This window comes from Carassius auratus, unplaced genomic scaffold (assembly GCF_003368295.1).
Source record: "Carassius auratus strain Wakin unplaced genomic scaffold, ASM336829v1 scaf_tig00001591, whole genome shotgun sequence".
Taxonomy (NCBI): domain Eukaryota; kingdom Metazoa; phylum Chordata; class Actinopteri; order Cypriniformes; family Cyprinidae; genus Carassius; species Carassius auratus.
Window position 1 is genome coordinate 548,624 of NW_020523372.1, and position 13,904 is coordinate 562,527.

Consider the following 13,904-nt stretch of genomic DNA (forward strand, 5'->3'; position numbering starts at 1 on the left):
TCCATGTTTCCCTCTCCTCTTTTCCCATGTTAATTGTTTCATTTGATTCCAGGTGTCTTGTTGTTCCCTAATTAAGCTGTTCACTTAAGTTTGAGTCTGTTCAGTCTGTGTTTGTCGGGTATACTATGTTGTGTTCATGTCATTCCTCGTTCCTAGTTCCTGAGTTGGATTTACCCATGTCTTGGATGTAATAAAGACTATTTTGCGTATTCCATGGCTCTGTGTTCCTTCTGGCAGAGATTGTAACAGAAGACCTGGCCGGAACTCCGTTCAATGCCTGTTCCCAGGAGAATCTTGCCAGTTCCACTTCTGACCCAGTGCCCAGCACATCATCTCGCCGATGCACGGAGCTCTTGCCCGAGCTCACCTCCAATGAAGATCCAGAGTCCGCCACAACAGAGCTGGCAACAGAGCCTGTCACAATGGAAAATGCCATGTATAGAAATAGTGTGAAGTGGAGTGGAGCCCACTGTGCCATGGCTGAGGGTGAGCTAATTATACATCTTGGACTGCTGAACATCGAGGAGGACCTTATAGACTGGGAAACAGAGCTGGAACCCGACTTTCCCACTTTCCTCATCATCCCCCGGTCCCATCCAGCTCTGAGTGAGCTCCCGTTTCCCAGTTCAGCCCAAAGAGGGTTCCAGTCCCCGAGTTTAGCCCCAAGAAAGTTCTTGTTTCCATGTCTAGCCCAGAAAATTTCCTGTTCCCATGTCTAGCCAAGAGAAAGTTCTTGTTCCTATGTCCAGCCCAGAGAAAGGTACTGTTCTCACATCAAGCCCAAAGGGGGGTTCCTGTTCGTGAGATCAGCCCTGAAAACCCAGGGGCTCACAAATGCTCGCCCTCCCACCTGCACTTGCCTCCTCCTTCGCTGTCATCTGGCAGCCCCTCTGCTTACCCTCAGCCCACCATCAGCACGGTGCACCGGTTCACCGCAGCTCCGTGGGACTGCCATCCTCCAGTGTCACCGGAGCTGGAGCATCCCTTGACTCCAGCCTGAGAGCCCCGGACTTCGCCTTGGCCCGTGGACCTGTCGGTTCCACCATGGCTCCTAGCTCCCTCTTTCCCACTGTGTCCCGGCAGTCCACTAGTTCCACCGGGTTCCTTCTTCCCTCCGGCTCTGCCTACCAACCTGCGCCTCAGGACTCCACTTGGGGTTCCTTCATCCCTTCGGCTCCTCCTCAGTCCTCTAATGCTGTGTTCACACCAAACGCGAATAGAGCATCTGGCGCGAATGATTTCAATGTTAAGTCAATGCAAAGGCGCGTTTACGCGCGTCTGGAGGTCTCGCGGCGTGAATGGGGCGTTAAGCGCGGCGCGGAAGATGCGAATTCGCCTCATTCAACAAGGAGGAACGACAGATGTTGTCAGTGAGCAGTCAACCGGAGCTATATGACAAAAGTTCATATTTCTATAGAGACAGGAATAAAAATGACCTATATATATATATATATATAAAACATATTAATAGATAAATTGAATATAGGCCAAAGATAAGAAACGTTTCATTTTACCCCAAACGAATTATATTTTATCTTGAACCACTAAAGACACATCAGAGCCAGCGGCAAATGTCAGAAGATCTAGCCGAGGTAAGGCTACTCTCGGCGGATACATGATGACGGAGCTCCCGCTGATCGCATGGAGCTCATCTCCGAGATCGGCGAAACACATTTTTTAAATAGACGCTGTTATTATAAATAAACCGCATATTTGAGTTTAAAACAACTACATTCTCGCCTGAAATACTTTTAAAACTACATTTCATGACACAATAACAGTAATATTTTGAAAATTATCCGAATAAAAATGGCGGTTGAAAATGCTGCGTGAACTCAGCTGGCAGAAGCCCCCCCATGACGCGAATTCGCGTCTGTTGTGAAGTTCATTTCACGCGCGAATGAAGCGAATGATCTCAAAATGGTCAAGCGGCAAACTAGGCGCAGTAGACGCGAATTTGACGCTCTATTCGCGTTTGGTGTGAACACAGCATCATGGATCTATGCCCCTGCGTCAGTCACCAGCACAATCTGCTCCACCTTCTGCCACCCACGATCCTCCCCATCACTCTGGCTAATCGGCTGTCAGCCCTTCCTCCTCCATGGCTCCTCCCTCCATAGGCACCTCTGGGATCATGGTCATGGCTGTGGCCTGGGTCCCACCTTGCTCCTCCAGCTCCAAATCATTCCCGTTTCCTCCTTGGCTCATTCCTCTGTTGTCTACATCATGGACCACATTCATCGTCCTCCGCCCGGGTGTCTTTCCTTCTCCCGAGCCTACATCTAAGTTCCAACCCATACCACCACTCTGTTGTTCTACAGCTGTTCTTCCGGCAGCGATCATGTCAACATCACCCAAGCCCTTTTATTTTTATGCCCTTTCTCTAACTATCTGTTTTATATATATATATATATATATATATATATATATATATATATATATATATATAAAAGTCCCATGCTATATTTTTTTATTTTTAAATTTGTCAGATTTTGGAGATAGAGTACGATTTACCTTTACTAAACACAAAATTTTGCAAAACTTTACATTTTTAAAAGTTACATTATTGCGTTAAAAGTAACTAATTACTAATCTATTTACAGTGAAGATACACTATATTCATTAATAATTTGAAATTCAGCGGGAACAGGATTAAGAAAACAGTCCCACGCAGGGCTTTAATACAGTAACGTGCATGATGAGTGGCATCTGTAGAAAGCAAAAGCTAAATCCCTTTTTGGGATTCCATTTTAGAAGAAATTAGGTCCAAAAAGAGGATATGTCTGTGAAAAAGAGAACGTATGGTTACCCTAGTGTAAGATATTACCTTATAACTCTGGACAAGAAGTCATTAGAATTCAGTCTTTAGTCATGAAAAGTAATACAGCCTACACCATCATTTTAGAATGAACACATTTAGATAAGATGCCATGGAAAGTTTTGTGAGGATTTTTATCAGGATGTAAAACTACGGAAACCTTTCTTAACTTTTGAGAACTGTAATATTGGTATTTGGTGAATAAGGTGAATAAGGAAGTCTCCATTTTCTCTCAAAGTGTCTGAAAGTTCTCTCTCAAAGTTTTATGTGGTGTGTGGCAGTTGGGTGATAGAGTGTAGGCTTTAAACAAGCAAACAGACGTGAGATATGTGCAGATCTCCGAGCGATTGTGTGTAATTAGTAAAGCACACACACGTTCGAAGGTTAGACAGCTGGCGGTTCTCTAGGGCTTTGCACTGGCAGGTTTTTCCAAGAACTGCTCAATGATCAAAAGCCAAAGACCTGGAGGAATCCTCACAGAGGTCCAATTAAACACTGCCTGCAGCCTGATTGGACCCTGAGTGATGGAGCTCTCTCATGGATGAGACTTCCTTACAGGGAATTCTTCAGAGCCAGAAAGGCCCACCTCCATATATGTTCATATTTGAATTTCATATTCCTTTGACATTTCCTTTTGTTGACCAAACTCAGCAGTCTGTAGTGAAAAATATGGTAATGAGGCTCAACCCTAACCCAAAACCATTTCCTGAGAACTCACCTGTCTGGAGTTCCCCGAGGGAAGAACCAAAGAGTCGGTCTGATTTTTAAAGCTTTAATGAAAGGAATGTAGGGAAAAGATCACGTGTGCATGAGGTGAAAGGTGGCCCAAAATGTGCATTGGACATTTTTATCGATATTCATTATTGTCCAGAGTTTTATGATCCATAACACACAACGAAGGACATCCGCATTTCTTATTATTCATCACTGAGTAGAGTAAATGCATCACAAACACATGCCTAGTGCTGTATAATGAGTAGTTTCAAGGACGCTCTTTTATAAAAGTTAATTTGATTCTTTCTAAGTCTCTTTGCCCTGACTTTCTGCAGCAGGGGCTTTAGAACAAATCTTCTTTCGTTAGATAAGAATTGGTCCTAATTTTTACTGGCATTATGTATTGCTGTCATAAGTGTTGCATTCATACAAAGCCAATTTATGTAATGTAATTAAAAAGGGATGTGACACTCCAACTCTTATGTATTTTATTTAAAATTAATATCTGTTTATATCAATGATTTGAATACATAACTATGCATATTTTTTGTTTTATATATATATATATATATATATATATATATATATATATATATATATATATATATATATATATATATACATATATATATATATATATATATATATATATATATATATATAAACAGAATTTAATAAATAAATAAACAAACAAACAAATAAATAGCGAATTTACTATGGCGTTATAGTTCACCCAAAATGACAATTCTGTCATGTACTCACCTTCAAGTTGTTTTAAACCTGTATGAATCCTTTCTTCTGTTGAACATGGATGGGGAAGAAAAAAAAAATCATATGGAATTATATATGAATTATGAAAACATATATTTTTATGTATGCATAAATGTATGATACATATGAATGATTGAAAAAAAAATATTTGTTTGCAAAATCAAAGTCACTGTGGGCCTTATAACTGATTAAGATGTTTTTATTTTATTATTTAAGATCGGTTACAACAATTTTTACAGACATATATCTAAAGGTTTACAAAAGCATAGGAAACATATAAATAACTCAAGTTCATATTTAAATACAAAAAACATATCAACTATATCTCTAAAATACATTTCTGTTTTTTTTTTTTACAGAAATCCTTTTTTGTCATTGCCCCAAAAACATTTTTACCACTACTAAAATAAAAAAGACTTCAGCAGCTGTTTGTTTAAACGATTTGGTGTATTCAGCTTATTTAGCACAACTTTTGTTATTATTATTATTGTCACTGTGTTATTTAATTAATTAAAAGTTTAAATTGCCTTGTTCGAGTGGAATTATAATTAAGCTGTGCTGCAATTAGTGTGGGTCGTCAGCTGTCCAGGCTGGTTACTCTCCTTGTCTGTGTGTAGGCCCTAATTATCTAACCTGTTATCCTGTCTCAGAACATCCTGCGCATTAAACAAGTTCTTATCTGTTAAAACAAGTCACGTCCAGCCACTCGTGTCACTCATTGTTAAAAATGGCTCAGTGTAAACGTGAGGGTCAGCCGAGGAGACGGGAATCTAAAGCATCAGCTGGAGAAGGATTTGAAGCAGAGAGAGAAAAATTGCCTGATCTCTTTAGGTGACCTTTGTGCACCTAACCCTGCCTTTGAGTCTGGCATCCAACCCCCATTTCTGATTCCTCTCTCCATCTGTGTAGGTATCTGCTGCCAGTCACCTCCCAGTTCATCATCAAGTGGCCGTCTTCTAGCTTCGGCCGCTCGGCGTCCTCCACTCGCCCCCGCAGTGTCTTTACTGCACGGATGGGTCACTTCTGATGGCCACTGGACTCAGACACCTGCTGGGGGAAACCATACCTAGACTTAAGATATCCGGATCTAAGGGCATGACGTCTGGGACCTCCGCAAACTCCAGCAGCATATTTAAGGGGATTTGCCCAACTGAATTGTTAATGCATCAGATGCATATGATCGAGCAGTCCCTGCCTCCTGTCCGCTGTAAAATATCAGCTACATTGCTATCTCCTTTAGGATGCTTGTAAAGATGAAGAACATAATGAAGTTATTTTCAAGACCCTATAATTTATTCAATAGTTTCCAGTGAATATTTCCGTGTCATGGAATCAGAAACTGTCATGTTCAAATTTTTTTTTTTTTGCTTTGATCATGGTGTGATTTCTTTCACACAGTTTTTCCTATGACCTAAATAATTGTATTGATTAATATATAACATCCCAGACAGCAACATTGTGTTGGCCCAGATTTGGCCCACGTGAAATCCATGCGGCCAAATGTGGGCGGGACCTGGGTCGATACTGGTTGCTGTCTGGGATAATGTCATTTTTTAACATTCACTTCATATTTTAACTAATTTAGTCTATTTTAAATTCTTCTCAGAGATAAAATTTGAATTATATGGGGCTGTTCACACAGGATCTCAATGAGCTTTTAAGTTTTCAAGGTGCTTGAAAAATTTTCATGGTGAGAGAAAAAAAAAAGTGTAGCAACGGTCGAAGATTTGAGTATAAGATCAGGAATTTGCATTCCTTGTGAACGTTTCATTCCATTGATCAATGAGTTTGGTCTATTCATTAAAAGTAATCTTAAAAAACAAAACAAAATGAAAGTGTTGCTGCATGCAGTCTGGAAGGATGTAAAGTTGAGTTACATGCAATTGACAAGCTCACATCCTAAGAATTTTTATTTATGTGGTATTCCACAGATAGAAAAACAAAATGTAGATAAAACTTTCAACTAGAATGTGTCCTTTGTGAATGCCCCTCTAGAATGATTTAGAAAGGGAAAGAGTAAGTGCTTAAGAGCTTAGTATTTGAATTGGAGTCAGGGTTAGGGTTAGAGATTAGGTCTAGGGTTATATGAGTATTATAGTGTTAGAAATTAAAACTGCTTACTGTTTGGAGTAAATGCTTTACATTATACTAGACTATAATTGCCTGTTCTGAACTAAAATCTGAGATCACCTATCAACTTTTAAGGGACGCAAGTCTCTTTTGCATAACTTTTATGAGCCATATTGTGTAGAATGGAAATATGAACCTCAGCGTCTGAGCTGTGTGATGTGCAGTGCTGATGAAAGGGATTTTTAGTATTGCTGCTGGTTGAGTATGTTTGGTAAATTGTCAACGAGTTCAATGTGCTAAAACTTGGATGGCTGCATCTTGAAAATACTTGAATTAATTTATGTTATTTATTTGATTAAAATGTCTGTGTTTACATCTAATTTGACGTTTGTTTTAAACATGCTTGCTCATTTTATTCATGGCATTACCAATGTATGCAGTGAAGTTTATGAACGGAATAACCTTTTAAAGTACTGTAATAAGTGCTAATTGCAGAGCTTTGCTTTGGATCTAATTAGAATACAAACTTTCATGTAGTGTTTTAGTAAAAGTGACCTGGATGTGCAAGCTCAAACCACGCTGTGCCAACACTACTCACAACCAGCGGTGTGTTATTGAGGAGCTCTATGTGACTTGATATCATTCATGGGATTTTCTGTTTAAATGGGATGTGCTGTTTAAAATCCTCAGCTGTTGGGTTTTTCTTGTTTTGCTAAGTGAGAGAAACTGTACTGACAGTGTTCTGACAGCCAGCTATGTTACTCAACTTACTTAACCCAACATTTATTTATCAATCCATTTCAGGTCATTTTGCCCAATGTACCATCACGACACAATGCCAAATATTATTTTTTGCCTGGATTTTCATTCAGGAGAATGGTTTTTAACAGCAATAAAAGGCTTAAAACATCTAAACCGCCTCTAGAATTCTATTTGAGCATCTCTTTGAGAGGCGTCTGACCTTTCTGACTTCAGCTTCCATCTCCTGAGGGTTTCTTAACACAAGGTACCTCACACACACCACACATACACTTCCACGGCATGACACTTCATGTCATTCCACACAGTCTCGCGTGAGATTCCAGAGCATAACCTTGTCATGTTTTGATCTAACCTAAGGTCATTCTTGAGAACTAAAAACTACACTTTAAAACTTCTTGTTTCTTCCCTTGTCTCATACAACAAAAGAAAGACCGTGATGGTGTTACTTAGCAACAGCAGAGAGAAGCATTGAGATAGAAACATGTGTTGACACGTCCGTGTGATTCTTGAATCGAAGAAATGAAAGTGTCAACAGCTGACACTTGATGTGAGTTTTGATTAAAATCAGTACATTTTGCTTTCAGAGTTTCTTGCCTTTGTCCTATAACTGTTTTGCTAGCGTCAATAGTTTTGCTGTCCTCAGTTAAGGTGCTTTCACACTGACATACTGATTTAATTGGTGGAGGTTGTGAAATTGCTGCACTGTTGTTTGCTTGTAGTTATTACTGCTTTACTGCAGTATTAAACCGTATCAGGGGATAGATCACGTCTGCATTTCCATTGGAGGTTACAACACTGCATTGCTGTTGAGTTGCATAAGTCTAACTGATTTGAAAATAAGAGTTGCAGATTCTTGTTTCTGTGAACTTTGTGTAATGCACTGCTAGTAGCACCTAATGAAATTGCGAAAACGTTTTCTATTACACTTCCCAAACATTTATACTGATCATTTGACCATGACCTGGCTGTTTTAATTGTTCCAACTAGTAGTTCCATCTCCAACTCGTGCTATCGATTTAATAAGATTTTATCATGCTGAACCATGCAAGCAACTTTTCTGAAAGCACCAGAGCAACAATGTCTTCTCTTTAGGTCAACCTACAAAGAATTAAAATAATTCCTGGTAATTCTCTGACTGCATTTCAGCACTGAACATATGCATTTTCTAGATTACTACAATAGGAGCTATAGGAGACATTAGCCTCAATGTCTTATTTTATGGTATTTTTACTCTTTCAGGCAAACTACCTGCTACTTAACTTAGTAATAATCTGCTTTAGTGTCAGAAGCATCTAAGTTCACGCACATGTTTACATAGCAAAATTTGGAAGCAAGTTAATATCTTAGCACTTCTAAAGTAATTTTTTTTTTTTTTTTTCTTGGCCTGTGGTGAAAAGCTCAACATATTTTCACAGTTTATTCTACAACATAAAATGCATCAGTAATATCACTTGAAATTAACCTTTACTTGTTTTGAAATAGGCATTTGTGAACAATTGGCTAGCTGGGACTACAGAGTCAAGTCAAGTCACCTTTATTTATAAAGCGCTTTAAACAAAATGCATTGCGTCAAAGCAACTGAACAAACATGCATTAGGAAAACAGTGTGTCAATAATGCAAAATGATAGTTAAAGGCAGTTCATCATTGAATTCAGTGATGTCATCTCTGTTCAGTTTAAATAGTGTCTGTGCATTTATTTGCAATCAAGTCAATGATATCGCTATAGATGAAGTGACCCCAACTAAGCAAGCCAGAGGCGACAGCGGCAAGGAACCGAAACTCCATCGGTGACAGAATGGAGAAAAAAACCTTGGGAGAAACCAGGCTCAGTTGGGGGGTCAGTTCTCCTCTGACCAGACGAAACCAGCAGTTCAATTCCAGGCTGCAGCAAAGTCAGATTGTGCAGAAGATTCATCATGTTTTCTGTGGTCTTGTCCTGGTGGTCATCTTAGACAAGGTCTTTACAGGGGATCTGTATCTGGGGCTCTAGTTGTCCTGGTCTCTGCTGTCTTTCAGGGATGTAGAGGTCCTTTCTAGGTGCTGATCCACCATCTGGTCTGGATACGTACTGGATCCGGGTGACTGCAGTGATCTGGATACAGACTGGATCTGGTGGCCACGGTGACCTCGGAACAAGAGAGAAACAGACAAATATTACCGTAGATGCCATTCTTCTAATGATGTAGAAAGTACAGTGTTATGTGAAGTGTTCCCAGTTCCGGTTTACCTAATTAATGCAGCCTAAAAATATTTTAACGGATTTGGATATTAAAAGCATATTAGTATGCTATGTGTAAGCCAGGTTAAAAAGATGATCTTTAATCTAGATTTAAACTGCAAGAGTGTGTCTGCCTCCAGAACAATGTTAGGTAGGTTATTCCAGAGTTTAGGCACCAAACAGAGGTACATCATCACACCAAAAAAAGTAAACTCAACTACTTACTAGTCATGTTCACAGATTTTTTGTGTTTATAATCGTGCTCTGTTGTTCGTCATGCTCTATTGCACACTCTATCGTTTATAATCATGCTCTATTGTAAACTCTTGTTGGTCTATTTTGTGCAATGATCCAAAAGCCAATGGAAAAAAAATGTCATAGGAATGAGGATGATGTTAAATTCTATAAATTGGCCTACAAATAAATGTGTCATGACTGCAGCACAGTTGTCTAAAAATGAACAGAACACAGTTGTGGTTGTCAAAATGTGTCTGTCATCTGAAGGCATTTTCAACATAAAAGAGCACATCACATTTACAATTTAGACAGCTCCATTGATTATACTTTGAACGATAGTTTTGTCATGTCGCTCCAGTAGAAGGAACCACAGATTAGCTCTTTACAGGATAGATATTAAGTCACAACATATTTTGATATTCTATTGATATACAGTAAAGGTCTTCTCAAAGAGATAGAATATATTATATATTAACACAAAACAAAAAAATACTCCATCAGTATATTTCATTTACTGATCTTTATCTTAATTTAGGCCAAAAAGAGAAAATATCTTTATTTCTGTAGATACTCTTCATTAAAGTCTGTTTTTTTGTAAAAATAGTAGGTTTGTGTAATAAAAGTACTCCATTGCACCATAGAAGTCACAAGCGTAGAAAGGCATGCTGGAATTACTGTCTCTTGAGCCCTCTACTCTGCAGCCTTTCTGTTGCCCACATATAAAGGTCTCTGGGTGCCTATTTAACGGATCACAGCCATAGACGCCTTCATGCGCTGTAAAGTGCGAGTTTAAAGCCTCAGATTACCTGTGAACAGCCAACAAGAATAGTATGATTCTGAATGCTGCCACTCTGGGATTTGAAAGTACTTATGGGGAAGTTTGCTTTTTTCCTGTCTCGCTGCCACAAAACCGACTCCAACCACAGTGTGGGCATTTCCACTGCTCAGCTAAGTAAGCGTCAGAAGAAAAGCCCATCTGCCAACTGGGGGCTTGTCCGGGATCCTTCTGGAGATTATCGTTGCCTCACTTCTAGCCAGTTTTGCAGACAGACCCCTATGCACTGATGTTCTGAGCTCAGGGAGTCAACAGCTGTCTGGCGGTCGCAACTCCCTCTTTCATGTCGAGTGCTGATGTATTCAACAGTCTCATTCAAAGCACTCGGTTAATTAGAACTCTTGTGTTTTTCAAGTGTGGTGATTCATACTGTTACCTTTGCCCCCCTCAGTCATTGTGAAGGACAGCTCACTAATGAAAATGGATTCATTAACATCAATGACTTTATTCCGCTATTTTTCTACTTCAGTTTTCTGTGGGAATGCGAGAAAAGTCCAGCTTGCCTCCTGTCCATCTTCTCTCAACCCAGTTGCAGGTATTGATTTTAGATTATGAACAGCCACAGTGATGGCTCAATTCTCACAGAGCAACTAACTTCTAGAAAGCCGGAGCAGCTAGTGTGAGTTGTAGTGGTCAATTAATGAGGAGAATGAATGGTCTTGTCAGCCTGTCCGATGTTTTTGGGGTCTTATTGTCAACACAGCAAATGTTTTTTATTTGTAACCGAATACATTCCTCCTGTGACTTGGACTCATTATGCTTGCCTGTTCTTTTGAGGTTTCCAGGAACTGAAATGCCAAGACCTAAGCAATCCTCGGAATATTTATGAACCCCCATGGTCCCAAATGAGACAAAACAGGCTTTGAACAATCGACTTTTTAATGTTTCATGATTTACTCTTCACTTCTGAACATAATTAAGTGTGGATTGACAGTAATGGTTATAATTATAATAATTATAATTACTATAATGATTATACTTCTTAGAAGAGAGGTGAGTGGAACAAGAGCAGTTTTTTACTATGAGGGAAAGCGATTAAAAAATGTGGCTTTTCTGAAACGTGTCTTTTTCTTTTCAAAATGACTGGGGTTTTTTTTTTTTTTTTTTTTTTTTATATATATATATTAATAATCCACTTACCATTCTTATCAAATGCTTCACCCATGAGTGATATTGACTACAAAGACTGAAAAGACCGATTGCCTGGACAATAATGCTGTTATCTGTCTCTTATCCTGCTGTTTAGCGTCTAATGCGGCTCTAGTCTTATCAGTTTCACACAGTGAGGGGAGATGCATGCAATGCGAGTTCTTGTGGATATCCATACGTCTCTCCAAACTTTGTCCTGCAGAATATTTAATAGATGACATTTTATGCCCCGTTTTACAATATGTAATAAAAGTCTCAGATTTCCCCGAAATGTGTCTGTATTCAGCTCAAAATAGCCCACACACGGTAATATTATAATGAGATCCGTTTGCAACGTAACTAGGGGAGTGAAATCAGATGCTTGCAGAAAAAGGCCTACCAAAAAAAAAAAAAAAAAAAGTTACTGGGTTAATATTTTTTACGTTTCCTTGGTTGGTAGATGCACTGGGCACCTGATTATAGCACTTAAAACCTGGACAATTTTAATTTTCATGATATATCACCTTAAATGTATGACACTGGTGCTCAGATTGACCACTCAGATTGAGTAAATTATAATATAAAAAAAGGTTCTGCATTTCAGAACGGTTCAGTCCTAATTTTCTTGCACAAGGGTGATCTAATATGATTCCAAAAGGCAAATTTGTGATTTGTATGCAAGTGCCAGTTTACTGTAGTATAATGCAATCTGATGAGGGCAAATACATGTATATACTATTGTTATTTTTAATGCAATATTTATAAAAAAAATATTTAAAATAATAAATTGTATATAAACCATTAACAAGGCATGGATGGATCCTGAAAATGATACATGAGGAGCCCAACATTTCAACTGACAAATTATTTTCTGGTTCTTGGCCTTCAGCCGCAATGCGTGCTTGAAATATAGGCTATATCAAGAGTAATATTAATGTTGATCTGTAAGAAGACATAAAAAATGGGTTCTTCAATGTGTCCTCTATTAACTCGGTGTAACCCTTTTGCATTGATCCGAGCTGTGGCTCCTTTAGAGTTCATGCCAAACATTTAATCTCTTTCTCCTACAAAGAATGGCAGAAATACAGGTTAATCTGAGCTCACCAGCTGCTGAAGACACCAGATTTGAGGCTCTGACTGGGCCAGTGAACAACTGTGAATTATTTTAACAGGTGTGAATGGTTATATGTATGCGTCATAAGTCGTGATGTCTTGTATATGATCATGTATAATACCTGTTTCACATTTACCTTTACTTGTTTTACATCTAAATCACTCACTTAAATGTCCTCTATTTTGATTTGCCAACAGGTGATCCAAAAGTACTGATTGTTGCTTGTAATTGTGACATTTTATCTCACGATTCTGCGAAAAGAAGTCAGAATTGCAAAATATAATCTCTTAGTTGTGGGAAAAAAATCAAGAGAATTGCAAGATGTTTTATCTTTTATCTACGTAGCCCCGCACATGACATGCAGGAAAAAATATTAGGCTAAATCGTGTGCAAGATTTACTTATTCGTTCCCTCCTTGTGCACACGATTACTATTGTGCTCCCTCAATTTACTATTTCATTCACTCAGTTTATAAATTGTGAGCACGATTTCCTAATTCATTCGCTCGAGTGAACGCAATAGTAAATCGAGGGAACGCAATAGTAAATCGTGCGCACAATTTATTTAATTTTTCTTGTATGTCATGTGCGGGGCTACGTATTTATCACTTGCAGTTGTGCTAAAAAAGTTAAAATCTTGCAAATCTTGTTAAAATCTTGCAATTCTGACATAAACTCACAATTGCGAGTTGCCTGTATAAAGTCCAATTCCGAGTAAAAAAAAATACTTTATATTTTCTTACAATTGCTAGTTTTTATCTCACAATTCTGACTCGCAATTGTGTGTTATAAAGTAAGAATTTCCATTCTGAGAGTTTATATCTCATAGTTAAATTTTCTCTCAGAATTGCAAGTTCATGATTGTGCCAATATTCAGTACAACAGCACACTTGCTTTTTGGGATTTTGCTTAAATATCACCTGACAAATGTGTTTAGGACATTTCTCTCATCTGTCTGTCAAACCCTGAATATTTGCATAGAGACTTTCTTACACTTTTTTTTTTCTTTCTAAAAATGGGTTTTTAGTGTTGGTGAAAATGTTTGAGAGAAGCCAAACCGTCCAGAATTTTTGGATGACAAGGGTGAGATGTGTTAGTAATGTAGCATGAAATCAGTAGGGTAAATAAAGCTGTCTGTTATCTCTCTACCATGTGATGAGGCAGAAGCCAAAGGATTTAATAGGACTTACTCAAGAGGGAGTTGATGCCCGCAGGAGAATGCAAACGTCTTTCTGT

At 38.6% G+C, this 13,904-nt stretch overlaps 1 protein-coding gene across 3 annotated transcripts in view; it reads left to right on the plus strand.

Annotated features, from left to right (window-relative positions):
* ttll7 (tubulin tyrosine ligase-like family, member 7) overlaps nucleotides 1–7,283 on the plus strand; it is a 118,546-nt gene extending 111,263 nt beyond the window's left edge. For all 3 annotated transcript variants that reach the window (XM_026242391.1, XM_026242392.1, XM_026242393.1), the window contains one exon: nucleotides 5,213–7,283. In XM_026242391.1, coding sequence (XP_026098176.1) covers nucleotides 5,213–5,330 — 118 coding nt within the window. In that variant the 3' untranslated portion in view covers nucleotides 5,331–7,283. The remainder of the gene's footprint in view (nucleotides 1–5,212) is intronic.
* Nucleotides 7,284–13,904: the final 6,621 nt, after the last annotated feature.